This window comes from Benincasa hispida, chromosome 10 (assembly GCF_027475165.1).
Source record: "Benincasa hispida cultivar pf3 chromosome 10, pf3_genome.v1.1, whole genome shotgun sequence".
Taxonomy (NCBI): Eukaryota; Viridiplantae; Streptophyta; class Magnoliopsida; order Cucurbitales; family Cucurbitaceae; genus Benincasa; species Benincasa hispida.
Window position 1 is genome coordinate 6091556 of NC_143487.1, and position 27343 is coordinate 6118898.

The following is a 27343-nucleotide window of genomic DNA, read 5'->3' on the forward strand; positions in this document are numbered from 1 at the left end:
AGCATCCACGACCATAAATAAACCACTGCAGCTACGACGAGAACGAATACAATGATGAAAAAAAGTTGTGTTCATATCATCTAACTCCAGCCACTTGACCCTAGCCTTCTACCGGAGCGACGCCTCCTTCAATCTCGCCACTAACCAAAACACCTCAGTGGCCCGAGCCGCCTCCGCACACACCGACTCTGAATGAGGATTCCTTTCTGCCGCAGCCTGAACAACCTCCATAACCTGCCTAGCCACTCACACCTCATCAGCTAGCACAGAGATACACCTACAAAACGATGTACGAAAAACCTGCTTCACTGCCTTTAAATTGGCACAAAACTAACCATGGGAGACGCATCCTCAAACCTTTTCCACACTGACCTGATAGCATCAAGAAAACCCTCTTTCTCTGCCCAATGAGAAAAATAATGAAACATAGGAGGTGGCCTACTCCTCGTCTCCCCTGTAGAAACCAAAAGAGGGCTATGATCAGAAATCCCCCACTGACCAACCCTAATCTCCGAATACGGAAAAGCTACCTTCCACGCCTCATTGAACAAGCATCGATCCAAGCGTCGTAAGATACCATTCCCCTGAAGTTTACTAGTCCAGGTAAACCAGTTACCTGTCATACCCAACTCAATCAGATCCGCCTCCAATAACACCTCATCAAACTCTTCCATCTCCCTCAAGCTAGGGCAACCCCCAAAATCCTCCGAACTACTACGAATAGCATTAAAATCCCCCAAAACAACTTCAGAAAGCTGCCACGAGGCACATACATCAATCAACTAAGACCACAAGTTCCTCCTCTCGCTCACGTGATTAGAGGCATACACAACACCAATATGTACCCTAGTACTAGATACAATATCCACTAAGGTTCTAGAATTGATCCCCACTGACATCAATAGAAAAATCATAGACACTCCTTCGCCACATCACCCAAATCCTCCCAACTTCTTGCACACTATAGCTACATACACAACTCCAGGCATCACCAAACCTACCCATCACCATACCAAAATTCTCATGACGAACCCTCGTCTCAAGCAAACAACAGAAAGTAACAGAGGAGGAAGCTAGAAAGTCTGCCACCACTTTATACTTGACAGGGTCATTCAACCCCCTAACATTCCAAGAACACCAAATCATGAATCTTGTAAGAGATCACACCTACTACTTCCCACTGGGCCTTTGCCCAAACTCCCGAACATCCTGTCCATAACAAGCAACAGATCAGGATCTGCCTGCACTAGTGCCAATGCCAACGAGTCTCCCCTTTTATCACATAAAACATCAAACTGATTATGATCATCAACATGCTTTACAAACCCCGTAATTCCAGGGTACCCATAAACTACTCTGCTTTTCAAAGATGTTGTGCCTGGTGACCCACTACTACCCCTATGCCCTACAACTCCTCTATCATGCCTACATGACTTAAATTCTTCAACCCTCTCCGCGCCCTTAATATCATCCACTAGGCTAGCTCCCATCGCACCCATACCCAATTCCTGCTCCTTCCTCACACTCTTTTACTCCCTCATTCTCCTTTAAACACCCCTCATTGACTGCCACAATACACAACTCCTAACCCTTCTCTGCACACTGTTGCTCACACACCGCCCCAGTATGCCCAAAGGAACCACAGTAAGAATACCTATGAGGTTTCCCCTCATACACTACTAGAATAATAAACTCCTGACCCCGCATTCTAACAATGATTGAAGTGGGTACTAACGAATCACCATCCACCTGAACACAAACCCCTCATATACGATAACTGTCACCGCTCTCTTGTTGCAACATCAAAAGAGACAGGTTTACCCACGACACTAGCTAACACTGGTAAACCCCTATCCGTCCACAACTTCAGGGGAACACGCTCCAATTTAATCCAGATAGGAATAGAGTCAAAAACAAATGTTTCAGGAAAAATACCTGGAGACCACTGTCGTAATAAGATGGGCTTTTCACCCAAGTGCCACGGACCATTCTCCAGCACCCAATCCTGTGACTCTACCTTCTGAAAATTAAAGATAATAACACTGTAATCCATGAAGGTAATAGTCGACATCTCTACACATCCACAAATTCTCTGAATGAGATGACAAATAACAGAATACGGGAGTTTGACATTCACAAACTAACCAACTAGAGATTTCTCTCTCACACAGACACCCTTATCAATAATCTCTTCACAAGGTTCAACAATAACTTTATCATTTTCAACCAAATTACACCTCAACTTAGACCCAAAAAGGACTGCCCACGACTTTCCCCTTTTCACGTCGAATCCAGAACCACCAGAACCACCAGAACCACACCCCTCCTTCAATTGAACCACCTCTGGACCAAACCCCCTAGCTAAATGGTTTTAGGAACTAGCTCCTCCCACTCACGAAGAACCTGAAAGTCCACCGATCGACACTCACTTCCACAAAGCCCAGCTCGCGAAACCTCCTCACTGTCTGGCTTCTGCGCCCCCCCCCCCCCCCCCCCCCCCCCCGAGCCTCCTAACTTCGGCCCTGCACCACGTGGCCCATCCATCAAAGCTCCCACGCCTATCGACCCTTTCCCCAGCTCCCCTTGCACCAATCCACTTCCTTCACTCTGCCTCAGCCCACTCCCAACAGGCCCGCTCATCCAGCTCCCTCAAGGCCCACCTCAACACCCCCTCATAACTCGGTTTTCATCTGGTCCTCCAACACCCTCAAGGCTTCTAGACGCCCCTTTCACTTCCTACCTATCAACTAAACCAATACCCAGCCCACCTGATTCAACCCTCACAACCCGAATTTCCTTCTTCAACCCAATACTCCCTATACCAGACCTTTCACCTTCCTCAGAGCGACCGTTAGACAACCCAAAATCCTTCACCTCCGAAGAACGAGCACCCAATCCCAAATCGATCTCCGGTCTAAGCTAACAAAAGGGTTGACGAATAACTCACCCTCCATTCTTTTCCTTCAGTCTTAGAGGTGACCGCTTATGCACCATCATCACCAACTCTCACCGTGTTAAACCAACATCTCAATAAGATGTCTGCCACCAACAGAACCCAACCTCACCAGTCAACAAGCCGCGAACGAAACCCGCGAGCACCTCTACCAGTCAACAAAACTGTGAGCACCTCTACCAACAAGCCACAAACGAAACCCACGGCGGCCATCGATCCCAGCTTCGAATCCACCCGAATAGGAACCTCAGTCGACGGTGAATAGACCAGACACGAAACTAACCGAATAGTCCACCCGAACATACACGAACAGATGCGAACAGGCCAGACGTGAAACCAACACTATTTACCACTTGAACTCACCCGAAAAGATGCAAAAATGATGACCGACGGAAGCCCACCTGGTGCAGACGAAGCGACGACGAACTGTAGAGATTCACCCGACAAACCCGTAACGACGAAGGAAGCCACGACCCGTAGAGAACCCTAGGCGGCACAATTTCTTCATATGATTATGGTATTTCTTCATATTCAAATAAATCCTCTTAACTTATTTATGGTATTTAATATAAATTATATTTATATTAAATTTAATTACATGAATCTCATTCATATAATTAGTATTTGAATTATATTCAAATTCCTCTCATATTACCTTATATTATAATGTATCAAATACATTATATTAATTATATAACATATATAATTAATTTAATTAATTATATCATATATAATTAATTCCTCAACTAATTTGAACACTTCAAATTAATCCAAAAATAATTCTCAATTAAATCCCTGTTGAGCTATAGAGGGGACCTTATGGACCTGTAGATTGAAGCTCCAACGGTACTTGGATAACTAATTAAAGTCTTTAACCCAACAACCATTAACTGTCAGTCATTCCACTAAAGACCAACAGCTGCACTCTTTGTACTACAAATAAATTTTTGTATCCATTGGATATAATCAACAATGCGATGACCTTTCACAAATTGTTCGTAAGTATAACTGGGCCAAAATTATCGTTTTACTCTTGTAGTTACATCTAACTCTTTAAGTACCACTGATCCCTCTAATGAATAATAAGTTATAGTCCAACTATGACCAAGTCCCTCTCGGGCCAGGAGAGAGTGTGACCACTATGTTCAAGCCCCGGAATCAGCCTTTAAAGGAGCAATTTATCTACTTATCCCTGCATCGGGGAAGGTGAGAATTTCGTTTCGTGTAACTGTATTTCCAACTCCCAAGTCAAATGAATCCCCAAAATGGTAGGCTTATTGAGTTGACAATCTGGCCACTCCCACCCATACAAATCAAAGGATCGCCTTCATAAGCAGGAGTTCACACCTTACTCAAGATTCAGGTCATGCCACCTATGGTCATTCTAGTGAAATATAAGTCTCTATCATTAATGGTGTTATATAAAGAGACTAATCATTTCGTCATCTGGTCTTATACAAACTCTTTGTATAGGATACCCTCGCTCACATATCTCTACATGAATGATTAGGATTAGATCATTTATAGCACTTTACAATACTTGTAACACTTACAAAGTGGGTCATATCCATAGTGTCACAAGAATAAAGTACCTAACCTTATCTATCTACTACAGACCGTTTAAGTTATTATTTAAACAAGATCCACTTGTATATCTCTACATACTTGTTTAAATTATATAAAATAATCTAGGATCTTAGTTTATTAGATTCAGTACATGCTTATAAAATAACACTTATTTTATTAACAACAATATGTTTATACAAACTTTACAAACTACGAGATTACAAGGAGATTTAGGACACCAATCCCAACAATCTTCTACTTGTTCTAAAGCTTAGGGAGCCTAATGTACAATACAAATAAAGTACAAAATCATACTAAACTAGGGCATACACTATACCTTCGTAACATCTCCCACTTGCCAACAGTATGTCGCATATCCCATAGACCCAGGCTTTCTAGATGACCTTCGAACTCTTTAGCTGTGAGAGCCTTTGTAAATTGATCAGCAATGTTGTGCTCCGAAGCAATCTTCATGACAGACACATCACCTTGATGCACAATCTCCCAAATCAAATGATATTTTCGCTCTATGTGTTTGCCTCTTCGGTGACTCATAGGTTCCTTAGAATTTTCCACAACACCATGTTATCACAATAAAATGTGATGGGCAAAGACATATTCGAAACAACTTCCAAATCAATAAGGAACTTCTTAAGCCAAACAACCTCTTTAGCAGCTACATATTCGAATTCCATTATAGAGTCTGCGATGCATCATTGCTTGATGTTTCGCCATACTATATCTCCTCCATTCAGAGTAAATACTGACCCTGATTTAGATTCTCGAGAATCCCGATCAGTATGAAAGTCAGAGTCTGTGTATCTTGTAAGTATTAAATCCTTATGTCCATACACGAGCATATAGTCCCTCGTTCTCCGAAAATATTTGAAGATCATTTTAACCGTCGTCCAATGATCTAATCCTAGATTGGACTAATACCGACTGACAATCCCTACTGCATAGCAAATGTCAGGTCTAGACATAACATTGCATACGTAAGACTGGCAACAACCGATGCATAAGGAATTCGTCTTATTTCCTCAACCTCTTGAGGAGTCTTAAGACATTGTTCCTTAGACAATACATTTCTATGCCTGAAAGGTAATAAACCCTTCTTGGTATTGTGCATCGAATATCTCACAAGCATCTTGTCAATATACGATGCCTAAGATAAAGCCAACCTTTTGTTCTTACGATCCCTAGAACAAACTGCACCTCTCCCAAATCTTTCATTTGGAATTGGGCGGCTAGCATCTTGTCAATATACGATAACAATGTCTATCACAATTATTTGAAAGCAACATAATTTTCAATAACAATGTCTAGTATATGGATCATAAACTATCTAAAAGCAAAAAAACTACCAACAACTAGCGACAATGTAGGAGGAGGAAGAAGAGGAAAAGATAATTGAATTTTACTATTTTTGTAAATATTTTCCTTTATTTTTCTATTCTTGAAAATTCCCCTCTCATTTTTTGAAAACTTTAAAAATAGGTTTTTATTTTAAATAAAAGCGATTAGTTTTATTTTAAAGTTCTTATAATTTTTTTTTATAAAATATATTAATTTCAACATTCAAGTAGTATTTTCCAAGTGGCGTCACCCTTAAAACCCATTGCCACGCCGAGCGGATAAAGATAAACCTTTCTGCAGTCTGCTTAACCACCAAAACGTTCGTCTTCCCAATTTCGTGTTCCTGGCGCCAGTTCGGAACTCCGGCCATGGCTGCTCTGAAGCTCTGGTACACTTCAACTTTCTTCTCTTTCACTCCATCTAAATCTCTCTCTAGGCCTTCTCCGCTTGCTGCCACTCCTTCAATTTCTTCCTGTTTCCCTGTTCCACCTTCACTTTCCTCGTCAAACTTATTCGGTTGCCACAAATCTTCCTCGCTCTCGTTTCGAACGCTTTGCGAATGCACTGCGGTTACTGGTAATACTGGACTCCCTGAAAATTACGTAGATGCCGAAGGAGAGGATCCGGGAGAGTTCGATGACGAATTTGACGATGAGGATTACTCCATTGATGTGGAGGCTCTGGAAGAAGAAGCCAAAGACGTTCTTCGAGATTATTCTAGCTCTTTATCTCTCGAACTAAGAATCGGTGCGTGTTCGAGTATTCTCACTGGCGTTCTTTTTTCTCCTGCGTGAGTTACATATTTGTATTCGTAAAAGAGAAATTTGCTAATTCATATGTAATATGGACTGCCAATTTTGTATAGATTATGGTCGGATTACCTAAATTCCTTAATTATAGTGTTGAATTATGTATCTGATCCATAGCTTTTCCAGTTGTCCTATTGGTCATATTGTCAACATGTTGCATCTGATATCTGTGATTACTGCTAACTCCATTCATTTTCTGGTCTCCTTAGATGATGAATTGAATGATCAACCAGAGACTCGTCGGAAGAAGAAGCGTAACACTACACCTAGAAATTTAGTAAGTCTCTACTTGTTAATATCGATCTTCAGTTCATTGGGGGCTATGTTTAGCTGATATCATCAGATGGTAACATAAAATAGTTCGGATTAAAGAATTAATTTAACTAACTAAAGGTATATTAGTTCCTGTTGTTTCTTCCTAGATATTACGGTTGTGATCGAAACAAGAAAGGAAATTAGAAAGAAAAGAATAAGGGAAAAATAAGGACCCCCTTGGTTGTTTAAAATTGTGCTTATTTTCTCACAATTTCTTTACAATTTGACTCATCTTGCTTGAGGAAGCATTTGAATTCTTAGTCAAATTTCAATAATAAAAACTAGTTTTTATTATTTTAAAAGTATTGATAATACAAAGAAATCCATTGGAAGTAGTGTTTATATCCAATTTTCAAAATCCAAAAAACCAAATGTCAAATAGCTATCAAACATGACCTAAGTTACCTTGCAGCAAAATTCTCTAGTAAATTTCCAAAAACCATAGTTCGCTAGAGGATTTGGAGATCATTTACATTAGTACTTGACACAGGTTTATAACAAACTTAAATGCTAAAAGTCATTGACCGGTCGTAACCTGTTAGTTGCCAATTTCATTAACTCACCACTGACCATACCCTTTACTTGTATTAGGACATTTTGGAACTTTGTCAAGTATGCAAGTCTTTGCTTTTTGTTATTTACCAATCCATGTGCAAAGTTATTGTGTGAAAACCAGGATGCTTTCGAGCTTCTGTTGTTGCAAAACACAGGAGAACAGTGCTAACTTAGGAATTCAGTGGTGGCTTATTTCCTATGCCACAATGTACACGTTTTTTTGGCTACTCATATAAATTTTATCTGCAGATCCCAGACCATCTTCTTCCAAGAGTCGCAATTGTTGGAAGGCCAAATGTTGGTAAATCTGCATTGTTTAATAGACTTGTTGGGGTAATAATCTTGTTTCTTGATACTCCAAGTACCCTTTGTACTATTCAATGCCCTGGAAATGAGATTTAAAGCTTCCAGTATGATTATTATCCAGACTATGTCGTTCCTTCTAAATTAGCCTTTACCATAGGGGAACAGGGCTATTGTCGTGGATGAACCTGGCGTTACTAGGGATCGGTTATATGGTAGATCCTTTTGGGGGAACAATGAATTTATGGTGGTGGATACAGGAGGGGTTCTTTCTGTCTCGAAAACACAAAATGATGTTATGGAGGAATTGGCTATCTCGACAACCATAGGCATGGATGGCATTCCCCTTGCTTCCAGGGAAGCAGCTGTTGCAAGGATGCCGTCAATGATTGAGAGGCAAGCTACAGCAGCTGTGGAAGAATCATCTGTTGTCATATTCCTTGTGGATGGCCAGGTAGTCTTAATTTATGATCATCAAAGCATACTTCCTTTGAGTTTATTTTCCAGGATTTATTACTTTATATGTTGGAGGCTTGGAGCATAAGATATTTTGTCAAAATTCAATTAGATTTTTTTTTGGATAAAAAGGATGCTTGCATATAAAAAGTTATTAAAAAAAAAAAAAAAAAAAAGAGCTATATATAAGAAGTTTTCCCCCTCTAATAAAAGTGGCGTTGTCCCTACTTATTGTAATATTGGGTACTTATCAAGTTAAAGTATGAAGTTTTTGTTGTATTTCATCAATGATGTGTATGTGTGTTTTAATTTGAACAAAATATACGGATAGATTTATTTCTTCCTCTTGATTTCCATTATGTGATCTTATTCTCTGTTGCTAAATACTATTAGTAATCTGATCAAGAACAAAGGTATTCTTACCAGGCAGGTCTAACTGCAGCAGATGAAGAAATTGCTTATTGGCTCCGTAGAAACTACTCAGATAAGTTTACAATTCTTGCAGTTAACAAGTGTGAGTCTCCGCGTAAAGGAATGATGCAGGCATCAGAGTTTTGGTCTTTGGGGTATGTTGTTATTGGGGAGTTTCCTTTTAATTTAATTTTTCTTTGCAGTACGTAGTTCAAAAGTTAACATTGTCTTTGATATTCCTTCAACCCAAACTCTTACCATTTAATCACAGATATCATTGAGAATGTCATTGAATTAAAATATATATATATATATATATATGTTGAAAGTAGGGATTTTTCCTAGGGGTATTTTTGTAATTGTCTTCCACCTTAGGGCTCTCTACTATCTATTTATTCGCCCTGTTCTCTTGTATTCAGTGTATCCATTAAATAATAAGAAAAAGATCTGTATCGTGGTTTTTCTCCCTGTTCTAGGGTTTCCACGTAAACTGTATGTTGGTCTCTCTTTTCTTCTCGCCTCTTTTATATTTCATCAATATATATATATCACAAATATTATTGAGTATGGTGTTCTCTTTAGACCTTGGAGAAATATATGTATACTTGAATTTAGAAAAATGGTGTTAGGTTTATTTTTCTGAAACAGCATAACGTGGAATAATAATAGAAGTGAAGTTACAAAATGTCATCCCTTTGGATAAGTTAACAGAGATCCAAATAGGAGAGAGTGAATACTCCAGAACTACTGTTAATCATGACAATTGATAATAAATCCTGAAAATTTTCCTTGAACTTATTTTAAACTAATATTTAATATTATAGGATTTTCATTAAAGTGAATTTGATTACAGTAATCAAATAACTACACCCTTACTTGAATAGGATATGTTCTATATGTTGTATATTTGTGTCTTTCAGTTCTACAAAAAAATAATAAAGTAAATCTTGCACAGACGAGATCCCTACCTGGAGATGATGTGCTATTAATTTTATCTGATATAATGTATGTCTGGACGTGCTGTAATATTTATATGTGGGATTTATTTCTAGGATGCATGCTATAGAAAGGGTTTTTTTTTTTGAGTTTGGAGATGTTGCAGAAAACTATGTGAAGGTTGTAGCCTATAAACTTATGGAATGAGGAATGCAATTGGAACAAAATAAGTAGTGGGAAGGGTGCCAAAGCTAACGAACTTTTGGTGTTATTCTTTTGGTGTTATTTGGTTTCTTTTTAGCATGAAAATCTTTTTTTGAGAGAGAGAAAGCCAAAGCTTTTCATTAGGGGGGGAAGTTAGAAACATGGTCTTGGCTTTACTCCTATGTTCTCATCTTGCTATTCTTTCTTTTTATCTCTTTTTCTTTTTCTCTCTCGCTCTGTTTCTCCAATTCAATTGTTGCCTAGATAGTAGTCTTGGGATGGTTGGAGCCATGAAATTTGGATTGTGGTTCAAATTTAAATATTTTGGAATGACTATGATCTCATAGGGAATCACTTCAAGATTCCTATTAGTGATGGCTTATTCTGTTATAATTTTTCTGAATGTCTTCTTGTCTTACGTTATCAACTGCCAAAATAGCCTACTTGAGTTAATTTAGTATTTGTAGGAGTGTGAGGACTTGATTGAGAGTTTCATGGTTGGAGACTACTTGTCAAGTTTGCTCTTTGCACTCCCAGACTCCACAAAGTCTAATAGAATTGGCTTTGATCATTTGATCTATTAACCAGGTTTACACCTCTTCCAGTATCTGCTCTATCTGGAACTGGGACTGGAGAGCTTCTCGATCTTGTATGTTCCAGACTACAAAAAATTGAGGTGAGATTTGAATGTTTCAATGTGTGTCTTTATAAGTAGATATGGATGTAGTATAATTTGGTCGAATAATTTTCTGCTGTGTTGGCATCTGCACTTGTTTGAGTATCTACAGTTACCAACTTTGAAACACTATTGTTGAAAATGTTGTTTAGCCCTAAGGGCATTTTAGTCTTTGTACGTGGTGTCTATAGTCTAGGGTTTCTTACATTTGGTTCTTTATACTTGTCCTTGTTGTAATGACCCGAGTTCAGGAGGGGTACATGAATGAACCGATGTCACATTCGAATGAGAGGGATCTTGAGGACATGAAAGTATGGTTAAGAAAGGTTTAAAAGAATTGAAAGTTACTACCTATACCAACAAGGTGCACCTTCCTTTTTGGTGGCTCAATCATAAGAACTCCAAAGTTAAGCGTGCTTAGCTTGGAGCAATCCTATGTTGGGTGACTTCCTAGGAGTTTTCCTAGGATGCATGTGAGTGAGGACAAAGCATGCTGAAAGGACCCGTGTTGGTTTGTGGGGACAACTTTCACTTCTAGAAGCATTCGAGGCAAGTGAGGATGATATAGCCAGGTCGCAGGGGACGCGCAGGGGAATGCTTTGGCCATCAGGGACCGAATCCGGATTTCGAATCCTGGGCCTGGAGTGTTACAGATGGGTATCAGAGCGGAACCTCTCCTAGTAAGATGTGGTTCGGGGACGAACCAAGCGGAAGCTTGTGGGCATGTAACGACCCGAGTTCAGGAAGGGTACATGAGTGAACCGATATCACATCCAAATGAGAAGGATCCTGAGGATATGAAAGTATGGTTAAGAAAGGCTTAAAAGAATTGAAAGTTACTATCTATACCAACAAGGTGCACTTCCCTTTTCGATGGTTCAATCATAAGAACTCCAAAGTGAAGCGTGCTTAGCTTGGAGCAATCATATGTTGGAGTATGTTGAAAGGACCCGTGTTGGTTTGTGGGGACAACTTTCACTTCTAGAAGCATCCGAGGCAAGTGAGGATGATGTAGCCAGGTCGCAGGGGAATGCCGGGGCCATCAGGGGCCGAATCCGGATTCCGAATCCTGGTCCGAATCCTAAGCCTGGGGTGTTATACCAGTATTGTGTACTGTGTATCAGAAATTAATAAAAAACTCTTATCGTGGTTTTTCCTCCTTGGTCTAGAGTTTTTTCACGTAACTTTGATGTTTTCTCTTCTACCATGTACTTTTCAATATGGTATCAAAGCACGGTGATGAGACTGTAGCTGGAATAGAAGAGATTCAGTCATCAACCATAGCAGAGGATGGAACTCTGGTGGAAAATTCCCAAAGTGCTGAAATTAGGGCTGCCGTCGACCAATATTTACGCTCGTTACTTGGACCATTACAAATCCAGTCATTCGTTGGGCAGACAACCGTCGATCGAATAGACCCAATCGGCCATGCTTCTTCTGTCGCGGAGTCGTACAGTGGGGCGCCTCCGATTGGGCAATATTTCCCGATCGAGCGATTACTCCAGCCGCTGATCGCTCCAGCTGCCGTCGGCGATCCTCCATCGCAGCCGTCGTTTCTGCCTGGTCACAGCCAGGTTGTCTTTCGCAGCCCAGACGCAGTTGGCCTTCAGTGCCTTCCATCTTCTCCATCGCAGACGAGTCCATCTCCTTTGCCCAGTCCTTCGAACCAACCGGCCCAGCCGAACCAACCAGTCCAGCCAAACCTGGTCTAGCAAGCCCAACAGAGACCGTCAACAGACTTTTTTCCCCACGCTCCTCACGCTCCTTTCTTTGGTCAGCTGGCTCATCAAACTTTTTTTCCCACGTCAGCAGAGACCAATTTTTTAGGGGTTTATGGGCTGAAACAACCCACAGTGGGTTTTGGTGGGACCATTGGGTTTCAACAGCATCTGACAAATTTGCAGCAGCAGATTTCTGCGTATGGGGCAGCCGTTAGATCCAAGGCAAATCCTTCGACTGGCTTTCATCCAGATACATATCCGGACTTTCCATTATGTTTAGAAACACCTGTAAGTTGTAACTGCTTACCCTACTTTACCTATTGCAAACATTATGTCTGGTTCTGTAGGCAATTCTGTGGAAATATCTATCGGTGAAAAACTTAACGGCCATAACTATTTTTCTTGGTCGCAATATCTGAAAATGGTCCTTGAGAGGCGACACAAGTTCAGATATCTAACCGGGGAGATACCCAGACTGAATCCTGTGGATCCTCAGGAACGTATATGGTAGGGGGAGGATTCTCTCCTCCACTCGATTTTGATAAACAGTATGGAACCTCAGATCGGGAAGCCACTACTTTATTCAGCATCAGCTTGGGATATTTGAGAAGCTGTCCAGAAACTATATTCGAAGAGGCAGAATGTTTCATGACTTTATACATTGAGGAAACAGGTACATGAGTGCAAGCAGGGGACTCTTGATGTAACGTCCTATTTCAATAAATTGTCACTATTGTGGCAAGAAATGGATCTGTGTCGCAAAGTAGTTTGGAATTGCCCAGTTGATGGGGTTCAATATTTGAAGATTGAGGAGGCTAACCGCGTATATGATTTTGTGGCTGGCTTAAACTCGAAATTTGATGGCGTTCGGAGCCGAATTTTGGGACAAAGACCAATGTCATCCTTGATGGAAGTTTGCTCAGAAGTTAGATTAGAAGAGGATAGAACCAGCGCTATGAATGGTACAGCAACCACCTTAGACTCTGCTGCATTTGGAGTCAAGTCATATGGATCAGAGAATGACGAACAGAATGGAAAGACATCTCCAATTTGTGAACATTGTAAGAAACCATGACACACAAAAGACCAATGCTGGAAATTACACGGTCGTCCACCAAATGGCAAGCGGCACCCTCCAAACGATAAGTCTAAATCCAGTCGAGTCTTCGTTGGTGAAACGGTTGATGGTGCTCCCCAGGTGGCCAGCCATGTGGATCCAGGTACAGTTGGAACCGACAATATTGTCCAATTAGGTACTCCTCAATCCTTTAGTTTCTTTGTTGAGGGGGATGAATCCTGGATTCTTGACTCAAGAGCAACTGATCACTTAACTGGATCATCTGATCAATTCCTCTCCTATTATCCAATCGCTGGAAATGAGAGAATACGAATTGCAAATGGGTCTTTTGCCCTCATTGCTTGAATTAGTCACTTATCTCTGATTCAGGGATTGATTTTACAGAATGTTTTACAGTGCCAAAGATATCTTACAATTTGCTATCGGTCAGTAAAATAACCAGAGATTTGAACTGCAAAGTTATTTTCTCACCAGATGATGTTTTGTTTCAGGACCTGAGCTCGGGAAAGACAATTGGCACTGCCCGGCACAATAGGGGACTCTATTTCCTCTCCGATGATGCTTCTTCTAGGAGTTTGTCTGGGACTAGTTTATTGTCTTCTCTTACTGTTTCTGAAACTGATTTTTTATTATGGCACTTTTGGCTTGGACATCCAAACTTTCATTATATGAAATATCTGTTTCCCCACTTATTTCGTAATGTGAATGTGTCATGTTTATCTTCTGATGTTTGTGTTCGTGCAAAGCAACCCAGAGCCTCATTTACTTCACAATCCTATAAACCTTCTCGACCCTTCCACTTGATACATAGTGACGTTTGGGGTCCGTCTAATGTCACAACTGTGTCAGGTAAACGGTGGTTTATCACCTTCATAGATGATCACACCCGTCTTACATAGGTGTTTCTTTTTACAGATAAATCTGAAGTGATGGCGATATTTCAACAATTTTACACTATCGTCGAAACTCAATTCAATACCAAAATTGTCGTTCTTCGGAGTGACAATGGACGTGAGTTTATTAATCAGTCCCTTCGTGAATTTTTAACCTCTAAAGGTATCATCCACTAGAATTCTTGTGCCTATACCCCTCAGCAGAATGGGGTGGCTGAGGGAAAAAAGCGTCACCTTATTGAAGTAGCCCGATCTCTCATGATACCTGCATCCTTACCCTCGTATCTATGGGGAGATGCTGTACTTACTGCAGCTCATCTCATCAATCAAATGCCCAAATTCCAAACCCTTTTAGAATGTTTTAAAGAGTTTTTTTCATCCACTTGCCTTTTCCTAGATGTTCCTCTTCGGGTGTTTGGCTGTACTGTTTTTGTTCATAATCACAGTCCCCACCAGAGTAAATTTGCTCCTCAGGCCCAAAAATGTGTGTTTGTTAGGTATCCACTTCATCAACGGGGCTACAAGTGTTTTCAGCCTTCCTTTCGAAAGTATTTTGTTACCATGGATGCCATCTTTCAAGAGGACAAACCTTTTTTTCCCGTTAGTCCTCTTCAGGGGGAGACCACTAGTGAAGAGGCTAACGCATCTACCTACCCTATTCCTTTAGATTTGTTTCCTGAGCCTATTCCTGAAACAAATGATGCTGTCCTCCTTACCCTACAAAACAAGTACCTTGGATAACCTACTATAGGAAGAATCTTTGAAAGGAAATAGTTCCCGAAATAGTTCCCCTTGTTGCTCCACCGACAGGTGTTCAAGAGTTAGAGCCAGAACTGGCTGAAGGTACTTCTATTCTTGATGATAATGAATGTGTTGAAGGTGATGTAGTGAACTCTGACGAAGTCAGGATCGATGGAAGTGGTGAATTGCTAGGAGATACACAGGGAATTGAAAATGTGCAACCGGTGGGTACAGATGAATAGGTAGAGAAGACCAGTGAGGTTGATGCTATCTTGGATTTATCGATTGCCCTACAGAAGGGTACAAGGTCGTGCACCAAGCATTCTATGAAAAACTTCTTGTCCTACAGTAACTTGTCTACGAGATTTAAAGCTTTCACTACCAACCTGGATACCGTGACGATTCCAAGCAATGTGCATAAGGCTCTGGAAGTTCCTGAATGGCGAGTCGTAATTATGGAGGAGATGCGGGCCCTTGAGACAAACAGAACGTGGGATCTGGTTGTTCTTTCGAAAGGTCACAAAATAGTAGGATGCAAGTGGGTGTTCACTGTCAAATACAAGTCTGATGGGACTCTCGATAGATATAAGGCCAGGTTGATTGCAAAAGGATTCACTCAGACACATGGGGTGGATTACTCAGAAACCTTCTCACCATTGGCAAAACTTAACACTATTCGTGTTCTTCTCCTCATTGTCGTTAATCAAGACTGGTCCTTACATCAGTTGGATTTGAAAAATGCGTTTCTGAATGGTGGGTTGGAAGAAGAGGTCTATATGAACCCACCACCAGGTTTTGAAGCACAGTTTGGCAATTAGGTTTGCAAATTAAAGAAGTCTATGTATGACTTGAAGTAGTCTCCTAGAGCCTGGTTCGATAGGTTCACTACCTTTGTCAAGTCCTAAGGTTTTGTTCAAGGGCATTCTGATCATATCTTGTTCACGAAGAGGTCAACACCAGGGAAAATAGTTGTTTTAATTGTCTATGTTGATGATATTATCCTATTAGGGATGATTCGATTGAGATTGGCAAGTTGAGACAAAGGATGACATATGAGTTTGAGAGATCAAAGATCTTGGTGACTTGAGATATTTCCTAGGAATGGAGGTAGCAAGATCAGAGGAAAGGATCTCAGTGTCCCAGAGGAAATATACACTAGACTTATTGAGAGATTGACTGGGTGCAAACCTGTAGATACGCCGGTAGAAATCAATAACTATCTGGTAGAATCAGTAGATGATGTTCCTGTTAACAAGGAAAGATATCAACAACTTGTAGAGAAGCTGATCTATCTTTCGCATACCAGACCCGATATATTGTATGCAGTTAGTTTGGTCAGTCAGTTTATGCAGACTCCTTATGAAAGACCCATGAAGGTAGTTACGCAGATTCTGAGATATCTGAAGTCTACGCCTGGAAAAGGCTTGGTGTTCAGAAAACATGACAAAAGATGCATTGAGGCTTACACAGATTCAGACTGGGCTGGTTCTATTTCCGATAGAAAGTCTACCTTTGGATATTGTACTTTTGTGTGGGGAAATTTAGTTACCTGACGGAGTAAGAAGCAAGTTGTCGCGGCTAGGAGCACTGCCGAAGCAAAGTACAGAGCTATGAGCCTTGGTATTTGTGAAGAACTTTGGTTGAAAAAGGTTCTGGTAGATCTTCATCAAGAAAGTCATGACCTAATGAGACTTTATTGTGATAATAAGGCTGCCATTAATATTCCTAACAATCCTGTTTAACATGATAGAACCAAACATGTTGAGATCGACCGACACTTCATTAAAGAGAAACTGGATAACGGTAGTATCTGTATTCCCTATGTTTCGTCCAGTCAACAGATTGCGGATGTCCTCAGGGTTACCAAGACAGACATTTGACACCTGTGTTAGCAAGTTGGGCCTTATTGATATCTACGCCCCAACTTGAGGGGGAGTGTTGAAAATGTTGTTTCGCCTTAAGGGCATTTTAGTCTTTTTACGTGGTGTCTACAATCTAGGGTTTCTTACCTTTGGTTATTTATACCTGTCCCTGTATTGTGTACTGTGTATCAGAAATTAATAAAAAACTCTTATCGTGGTTTTTTCTCCCTGGTCTAGGGTTTTCCATGTAACTTTGGTGTTTTTTCTACCCTTTACTTTCCAATAACCATCTTTTTGGTCATTTATCTTCCTAGAATTTTCATCCAGATTTGAATTATCTAAACACCTGTAATTTTTTGTCTCTGTTAAAAAGCTTTAGAAAGTATAGCATGAGAAGGATATCTCTAGGTAATCGAATATGAAGGGTTCCATGTCAATATTGTATCCATATTTATTGTACTGAACAAAATTCTCTGCCAAAGTGTTGCTCAGGATTAATTGGCATGTACTCCATCGTATAAGATCGTAGGCTCGATCTCCTATCCTCGTAATTGTCTTTAAAAAAGAAAAAGAGAGAAAATAAAAGAACAAAATTTTCTTCATCAGAATACCAATCAACATTGACAGATCTCATGTATTTGCATTGCTGTTTCTTAACATGTTTGTGTTCTGTTAAAATAACATTAAAATATGGTGGTGCTATCAGAGTCCTGACGATCTTCATGAAGAAGAAGATTACATTCCAGCTATAGCAATTGTTGGTCGACCTAATGTTGGTAAAAGTAGTATTTTGAATGCTTTGGTCGGAGAGGACAGAACAATTGTCAGCCCAATCAGTGGAACTACCCGTGATGCTATTGATACTGAATTTACAGGACAAGATGGTCAGGTTTGAGATGCTGCAACTCTACTCTTCTGTCATGGTGTTATTATTATGAGAAACAATTTCATTCACGAAATGGAAATGGGAATAGTGTGAGAGGGGTGGGGGGGCCTAATGGTTTGTTATGTCAAGCTACATTATCCTTTCTCCTTATAAGCAGGCATAAGATGTGTCCAGTATGTGAGATTTCACACTTGAAAGCATTCTTTTTGGTTCTTTTCATGGTTGCCAGCTGCCAAGTGGCTTTTTTTTTTTTCCTTTTTTTTTTTTTTTTTTGAAAGGTGACAGAGTCTTGATGTTACTTTGGTGGCTAATGAATCTTTAGAAGATTGAGAATAAAAAAGGGCTTATTTCTAAGTTGACCTTGGAAAGGGTGATGACATAGTAGATTGAAATTATTGGAGAAATTGAATCTTTTGGTGTGTCTTCTTTACAAATTGCTTGATTTTCACAAATAAAAGACCAAAGGATTAAATTCTAATTTCTAGAAGTCTTGGTCGAGGAGACCTTTCCCCATTCCTCTTCACTGGTTGCTTATTCTTTTATTAGATTGGTGGACAAATGCATAACTTTGGGCTAGATTGAAGGCCTGGCAGTGGGCAATACAGCGTTTATGTTGTCAATGATACTCATTAACTGTGTCGAGGAATGGATTCTAAAACATTGGCGCTTCTTCTCCTTAGTTCTGAGAAACTTCAGGCTTGTCCATAAACCTCGAAAAATCTGCTACAGTTTGGGTCAATATGGAGGAGGAAAAAGTTGATGAAATGGCTTCTTCCTTTGGCTGCGGAAAGGTCCTTAGTATGTAGAATCTTAGACTACCTTGAGGGGAAATTCTAAGTCTAATTCTTTTCAGGAATAAGTGGTAAAAAGATTTCTGGAAAGACTTCTTAAATGAAGGAATTCTTCTATGTCAATTTTCAAAAGGAGATTAGCTAACCTATACTCAGTTGGTACTCTACTCTCAAATGTTCTGACGTATTTCCTCTCCTGGTTCAAGGCCCCTCCCACTTCTTGCAAAGCTACTGGAAAATAAGGATTGTATTTGGAAAGGTCCAAATTTTGGACATGAGAGCCATGTTGTAATTTGTAAATTGGAAGTGGGTCTCCCTTAAAGTTTCAGGTGGGCCGAGCACAGATATTTTTATTTTTTGGATAGCAAGATTTTAAACTGAGAGAATTAGCACCAATACAACATTGTACTAATCTAATCTGGAAAGGTTAGACTAATGCTGCTTGGGCAGATTCATGTGCAAATGAGCTTTAGTGCCCGTTCTTTCTCAAATCTAATCTTGATTGCTTCTAATGCTAGATTGTGATCTTTCTTACAGAAATTCCGATTAATTGACACTGCTGGAATTAGAAAATGGGCTGCTGTAGCATCATCTGGTAGCATGACTGAGTCTCTATCTGTCAATCGAGCATTTCGTGCAATTCGTCGTTCTGATGTAGTGGCTCTTGTCATTGAAGCCCTGGCTTGTATCACTGAACAGGTAGTTCTCGGGGTTCTTAATTGAAACATATTTTATGGTAGTATGACCGATACCCCGAAAGTGTTCTCACATTTCATTTGTTTAAGCTTCTGTAGGACAACTTCAAATCAATAGAAACCATTGTGGTACATTGCATTATTTTGTATTCTTGTGTTCAAGTTAAATGATATCGATAATAAAATTTTAATTTCACCTGGAATTTAAGCTTGAAATCATAGCTAGGAGCATGATATTAAAATGCTTAGAAAGAATAGATAATGGATGTATATTATGGAGGTACTGAATTGGATTCAGGCTTTGTGAAATCACATTCTGAACGCCTCCCCTTAGATTTTATTTGAGGGACCTAGTAAGAGAGTAAAAAGGGAATGAAAGGACTTCTAAAGGAGTGAGTTGGTAAGGAATGACCTGATCATGAGAGAATTTCTAAACTACCAATTTGCTTTAGTACTTAAGCTAGGAAGAAGAAAGATGAGGATAGCAAGGACGGGATTGTGAATTTTGTTGTAAGCGGGAAGTTATACACCAATCCAGAGGTAGGATAGTCATGCATGTGCTACATTCAGAAAATGTCAAATTGAAGGTTATTAGGGGTTGTTAGCATTAAGACAGAAAACGGGAGGGGAGAGCGAGGCTGGTGTGTTGTGTATTTTGGTGGGACTAGATTGTATGTCTAGTATTTCGTGTATCATCCGGAGTTAATAGACGATTCTTGAACAGAATGTGAATATACTCGTTAAGCTTCATATTTTCCTTGAAGAACTTTGTTGGGGCTCTGTTATTCCACATTCAAAAGCAATGATTTCCTCTTCTCGTTTTTGCTGGATGTTGCATATTTATCAACTTGTTTATCATTTTTGCCTTCCCTTTTGTTTCTTCCTTAATTGTTTACTAATGCCACCTTATCATATTACACCTGAATGTCCTAGGATTGCAAAATAGCCGAAAGAATTGAGAAAGAAGGAAAAGGTTGCCTAATAGTTGTCAACAAGTGGGATACTATCCCAAATAAAAACCAACAGACGGCAATGTATTATGAGCAAGATGTTAGGGAGAAGCTACGTTGTCTTGATTGGGCACCTATTGTGTACTCGACTGCAATAGCTGGTCACAGTGTCGACAAGTATGTTCCAACACGATTCTCATGTTATTCGTACTTATGACTTAAGACACTACTTAGACACTGAAAGGAAATATAATTTATATAAGCGTTCTCTTGGACGGATGCTTATGGTCATTCTTATTATGTTGGGTTCAGGATTATAACTGCTGCTAGTGCAGTTGAAAAGGAGAGATCTAGAAGGCTAACTACTTCCATACTAAATCAAGTACTACAGGAAGCATTAGCTTTTAAGGCACCCCCAAGGACTAGGGGTGGCAAGAGAGGACGTGTTTACTACTGCACGCAGGTATTCATTACTAAGGCCGATCCCTTTATTGGGTTGTCGATCTACAACTTTTGGCTTAGGATGAAGCTTGAAAAATTGTTTTGTTTGTTCCAACATTTCATAGTATGACAAATCGCAATCATTTCCTCCATTTTGGAGGGCAGCACATTGTTGGTTGGACTTCAAGGCACTATAAATATATCAAATAATCTCGTTAACTTGGTTTTGTGTTATATTTACTTCGTCCTTTTCAGGCTGCTATAAGGCCACCCACGTTCGTTTTTTTTGTAAATGATGCAAAGCTTTTCCCTGAGACATATCGGCGGTATATAGAGAAGCAACTGCGTGCAGATGCAGGTTTTCCTGGAACACCGATTCGACTTCTTTGGCGAAGTAGAAGAAAAATGGAGAGGGATGAAGGTAAGAATCACTTGATGGGGTAACATAATCCTAAATACCTGATCAAATTTGGACTGTGGACATTTCTGAGCAACTAAAATTATTTTTTCCTATTGGTTACAGCTAAGGGTACGACAAAGGCACATACTAATCTAATACAACGAGATAGAGAAGTTTCTTTCGCAATATGAGTAGATGGGTAAAGATATAAGTTCTTTGTGCTTTCTTGCAAGAATGACTTTCATGCATCTTTGGAAGTGGTTTTAAAGTGGTTAAAATTAATTTTTAAATGTTTAAAATCACTCCAAAACATATTTAAAAACTCAAAATCAGTTTAATATTTAATTCTACAGCTTTAAATGCAATTTATAATATTATGATTGATTTGAAATGATTAAAATGTGTCTGCGAATAGTTTTGAAAAGGATGGAATTACTTCTATGCTCTTACTTGAATTGTTTATCAGTGGAAAGATAAGTACGAAATGCAGAACAATCAAATCAAATAGTTGAAAAATCGCTGTCTAGACTGTGTAAACCTGGAGCTGGAAGGACAAACAATTCAAACGTGGTTGTTGAGGAGCAAATATTTCAAGTCCTCCAAGTATGGCAACTTTTTCCCCATTATTTTTAAAGTTTTAATTTTATCAATCGGTGATTCAATGTTATGGTTCAAAGTAAAATAAAGATTTGGATATATGGATGTAAATTGCCTTCTGATTGCACGTTAGTTTTAGTCGATGGAAAAGCTGCTCAAGTAATAAATGAATGAACTGCAACTGCACCAATGGGAATGAAACTGTGTCAGATGTGGGCCCTCTGTTTGATAAAGACGAGATCCACCCTTAAGATCTATTGAAAATAGAGAAATTAGAGTTCCTGAGTTTGTACTTTCTAAACTTCATCTAATCTTTTGGTGTTGTAATTTCTTTAAGGAGAATTAGAGCGTCGGACAGATTTTAAGGTTTAGTTTTAAAAAATGTTAAAATCGATAAATAATAAAATTTATGATAACTCACATAATATGTACATGATCACAAATTTTTAAATCTTTGTTTTATTCCTGTTTAGTTCGTGTCTTTTGTTATTGATAAAATTACAAATACATGATAAGTGTAGAATCATAAACAATGATGAAGTTTTGTATACGAAGTAATTGTTGATAGCTTAGTTTTTCATTTACCTAATCAAATTCTAAATTTAGTCAAATGTTTGGATTGTTTTTCATTATTTTATACATATTTTTAATAAATTAATTAGATATATTTTTTTTTCATTTTTTTTTAAGGTCTTTAGAATTAATTAATTTTTAATTTGTTTATCATCATTTTGATTTTAATTTATAATATATCTTTAAATTTTACCTTATTTTATTCTTTTTTATTATTATTTTAAATTCAAAATATTTTTTTTATCTTAATTAGGGTCGCTCTTAATATTTTATAAATATTATCATCTAACACTGTATATTTTATTTAAAATTTATCATTTTTTGTATTTCTTTAATCACCTTTTATAAGTTATTATCTTATTATCTTATTATATCATTAATTTGTCTTTTTGACAAATAAATAAATATTCTCTTGTTGTTTTTCCTATGCCTAGAATGAGTTAGGTTTCTTTTATAGGTTTTGTGGTTGATGAATTTATAAATACAATATAATTGTTGAAACTTAAATAGAAATAGAATTATGAATACATTGTAATTATAAAAAAACGAACTCTTTTCTCTCCTAAATTATATTTGAATTTATAAATAACCATAATAAACAAAGACTTACAAATTTTGTTCTCCGATTTATATTTGAATTTATTTTTTATTATCAAAATTTATTTTATCCAACTAACTTTCAATTTGTTTAAATATTTGTTACAAATTCAATTGTATCTAAATATATTTTTTTAATTTTATATTTATTGTTATCAAATTAATTATTTTTTTTCATATTTTATACATATTGTTATCAAATTAATTAATTAAAGTGTAGGGTAGGGGAATCGAACTTCAGACCTTAAGATCGATAGTATAAACACTATGTCACATTACAAGGAGAAGGAGTTCTCTCGATGCCTAAATAGAGCGTTGGGAGTTAGGTTGTTGGGAGAGACGGTCTCTCTCGATGAAGTAAAGGACCGTCGGGAGTTCCACGCCGAGTGTTGACCGTCGGGAGTTCCCGAGAACTCCCGACGTCCGTCGAGCGGCGTCGGGAGAGGGGTCTGGCTTCTTCTTCCCCACTCCCCTATTTTTTCTTCCTCTCCTTCTAAAAAAAACCCTAACCCCAATCTTCTCCCACCCGTCGTGCCCCTATTTTCTTCCTCTCCCTCTCAAAATTTTCCCTCTTTCTCCCATTTTTCTCATTTTTCTTCACTATTCTTCTTCCCTCTCCCCATTTTCCTATCATTTTACACTTTAACTCCCATTTTCTCCATTTTTCCCATCCAACTTTTCTTCCATTTTTTCCATCAAAATTTTCTTCCATTTCTCCCTTTTTTTCCATCAATTTTTGCTATCGACGCCATCGCTGCAATCAACTGCCCACCACCGTCGTCATCTCCTTGCCGGTAATTTTCTCATTTTAGTTTATCTTGTATATTTATTTAAATCATATGTAAAATGCCCATTAAAATGAGTTAAATATTGTATTCACTTTTGTTAATTTTTTGAAATTGTTGTACAAATCATGCCCATCAATATTATGCCCATTAAAATCTTATTTTAATTTTTTTTTGTACAAATCATGCCCATTAATATCTCCTCAATTTTGCAGAATATATTTGTTTTACAATTCTCTGAAATTGTTGAGAGTAATTTTATAACGAACATGTCATATGATGTTGGTTATTTGGAGCCTAAGCATGCATGATTTAACATTTTGAAGATGTTGAATAAATGAAAGGCCTATATTAATCTAAAAAATATAAAATAAATCTTTAAACCTCCAATTTGGTACTTAACACATTTAATATTTTAAAAAAGTTTAAAGAATCTACTAGACATAAAACTAAATTTTGTGTCTAATAGAAAATTGAATTTTAAATTTTGTGTCCAATAGGCTTGTAAATTTTAGAAGATGTTGAATAGATGAAAGACCTATATTAGACACAAAATTGAAAGCTTGGAGACGTACTAAATAAAACATTAGAAAGTTGTTAAGACAATTTAAGCGGTCTTATGTATTTATTTTGCTTTAAGAAATGAAAATTATGGAACTCAATGCTTAATAATACTTTTTACTTTGTCCTCTAATCCAAGTTCTTGTTTTGGATTACAAGTTGTCAGAAGATATTTATTTTTAAAGATGAATAAAGAATGGATTAAACTAATGAATAAGTTATCAGTGGAGTATAGAGGAGTATCACAGTTCTTAAATATGACAAAGTTTCATGTTAATGATTCCGGACGAATAAGATGTCCATGCAAGAATTGTATTAATTCAATTTGGAAAAATATAGATATTGTGGAACATCTATTAACATATGGAATATCTCCCTCATATTGTGAATGGGTATATCATGGAGATCCAGTGAACTTATCTAGAAGTCATACAAGTCATTCAATACAGGATGTTGAAGTAGATAGTATAGAGAGTAATGCTGTCAAAGAAAATGAGATGTTGAATCTTATAAACAATTTACAAATTCCAATTGAAAATGAAAATGCAAATGAAGGATTTAGAATAATGAAATGTCCTTTAATGGTCAAGAAAGAGATACCATGAACTTATTTGAGGATTTAATAACCGAAGCACGTAATGAATTATACCTTGGGTGTTCGCAATTTTCGTCCTTAAACTTTTTAGTGAAGTTGATGCATATCAAAGTTCTGAACGGCTGGAGTAACGAATCGTTTGACATGTCGTTGGAATTGTTAAAAGTGGCGTTTCCAACTAACACCTCTCCTTGCCTCTTGCTCTCATCTTGCCTCTCGCTCTCTCCCTGTATCTCGCTCTCTCCTTGTATCTCGCTCTCTCCTTGCCTCTCGCTCTCTCCCTGTATCTCGCTCTCTCCTTGAATCTCTCTGCTTCTTGCTTTTTGTGAGTTTCCTCTTTTCTTACGTTTTTCATTATCTTAACTTTTTGTGTATTTATGAATGTTTAGAAGGTTAATGTGTTGTGGTGGGGGGATTGAGATAAACCATTTTGGGGACAAATTTGAGTTTTTTGTGTGTTGGTCATTCTTGAGGCGTTTTGTGTGTTTCTGATGTTCGAGAGGTTACATGTTTGTCGTGGGGGTGGGTAGAGTTTCATTACCACCCGTATTGAAGTTTGAACATGTTGTGTATGTCTATTGATATAACATTTCAATGTTTTTGTTTTATTGTAGAATGTTGTTCGGAAATGAGCTGAGACAATTGTTGAAGATGCTGTGTTCGAGAAGTGTTCTAGATGTTGTTTTGAGCTTACTTCTTTTATGTATTTGTGATATGAATGTTTATCGACTTCGTTTGGATATTGTATTTTCTAGTATCGACTTCCTTTGGATATTGTAATTTTTTACTTGTTATAATATGGATTTTATTTTTGTTTTTTAGTTATGTGAATTTTTATTTGGTATAATATGTTTTATAGATTTTCAGATCAAATTTTAAAAAATTACAAACGATATATTAAATTTTAATACTCCCCACGCATATAGGATCTCCCGACGCACTTTAAAACGCGTCGGGAGTTAGAGGGAACTCTCGACGCTTACGTGGCGTTGGGAGTTAGGGGGAACTCCCGATGCATTGTAGTGCGTCGGGAGTTCCTCTCCCGACCAAACTCCTGACGACCGTTTATGCGTCGGGAGAGGAATTTTCCACACTTTCCCGACGAAATGTGACGTCGGGAGAATTCAGATTTCCTGTAGTGTCAGTTGAGCTAGGCTCTTGTGAACTTTTCTCATATTTTCATTATGTGATCTGCTCCCTCAATATTCTTCTTTGTGTTCAACATTGTTGAGTTGGATTTCAAAAATTCTTTGACCTAATGTTGGTTTATGCTTGGACTTCATAGGCCATGATACTATATCATTTAGATAAATATATAGTTTCATTTCAAAATCAATTAGAAATATGAAGAATAACTCATATATCTTATAAAGATGGTGAGATCTTTTTATATTTTTAATTTTAAATTCATTGTTGGTCATATATATATATATATATATTTATGTGGATCCTCGATAGCTTCAGATTGCAAAATGAGACAAAATTGGTAGGTGGTTGTTAGTCTCACTAATTCATCCCTTAGTACTTGTCATAAGTTTTAAGTTGCAACTTGCATGTAACTGCTTCTTGTTCAAATAATGTGTGGTTCTCTTCACTTTTCTTTTCCATTCATTGAATGACCCATTTTAGAGATGAAAGAGACTTGTCGATTGCTTTAGGTCCCAATTAATTTGTTAATCTTTAATAAAAGAAAAAATAATTGACTAGAGAACTTAGAAAATAGCTCGTGAATAAATATACGTCGAAGAGCATTAATGAGGTCTATGATTTTACTTATGTTCACTTCAAAAATATAAAACAACCATCTCTAATGCTATAATAATAACAATAATAATAATAATAATAATAATAATAATAATAATAATAATAAAGAAAAGAAAAGAAAAACTTGACTAACTAGCATAGTTTTTTCATTAAATTTCGTTGTGTATCAAGAAATATATATATTCAATAACTAATTAATTAATGAATGTATTATGATAATACGGGAGTTTGTTTACTATAAATGAATAATATTCTTGATCTATGATCTTACATTATTGATAAAAGAAAACCCAAAGAACTGAAAAAAAAAAAACAAACAATTTAATTGTTTATATTACCATTTTATTTCATATGATTATTGTTATTATGCATTAGACTTTAGGGTGAAAATCAATACTCATTTAAAAATACTTTGGAGAATAAATGAATACATAAACTTTTTTGGAGAAAAAAAAAACAATTTTAGCTGGAAAAGAGCAGATATTATTTATTATTATTATTATTGCAAAGGTTGAGTTAAATACGTGGACGAGGGAATCAAACTTCAAACCTGATGGTACAAACATTATGTCAATTGAATTTTCCTCATTTTGGCGAACAAATATTATTCAATAGACTTTTTCATGCACATTTTATTATTGGGAACCCGCAGCAATAAATGTGAACCATCAACTTTTGTTATTGCAAGCAATTGATGAATATTTGTGTACATATTTATCTCACTATAATCATATAATTTCTTTTAAAACAGAATAAGAAGAGTTTGTTACGGAACAATTGTGATTGGATAATTTAGTATAAATATATAGTAAAAAAATAATAAAAAATATCAAATTATACCTTTTTAAATTTTAGAAATTGTATCATTTTAAA

General features: G+C 37.5%; 1 protein-coding gene across 13 annotated transcripts; it reads left to right on the forward strand.

Moving 5' to 3' along the window:
* The first annotated feature begins 6109 nt into the window (after nt 1-6109).
* EMB2738 (GTP-binding family protein) lies at nt 6110-25527 on the forward strand. 13 transcript variants are annotated; one of them, XR_005484854.2, is made up of 14 exons: nt 6112-6622; nt 6894-6961; nt 7804-7887; nt 8018-8311; nt 8740-8879; nt 10453-10540; nt 17542-17724; nt 19050-19211; nt 20141-20334; nt 20470-20620; nt 20854-21019; nt 21122-21197; nt 21465-21601; nt 25321-25527. XR_005484854.2 is itself a non-coding variant. In XM_039045300.2 (13 exons), exons 1-12 carry the CDS (start codon nt 6244-6246, stop codon nt 21187-21189), a joined length of 1977 nt encoding a protein of 658 aa, XP_038901228.2. In that variant the 5' UTR covers nt 6110-6243; the 3' UTR covers nt 21190-21197; nt 21465-21896. The 13 variants fall into 13 exon arrangements, 4 of the variants coding, with proteins under 4 accessions (XP_038901228.2, XP_090162026.1, XP_090162028.1 ...); XR_016523880.1 differs by having other exon boundaries at nt 21472-21601; XR_005484856.2 differs by lacking the exon at nt 25321-25527 and adding an exon at nt 21729-22067.
* Nucleotides 25528-27343: the final 1816 nt, after the last annotated feature.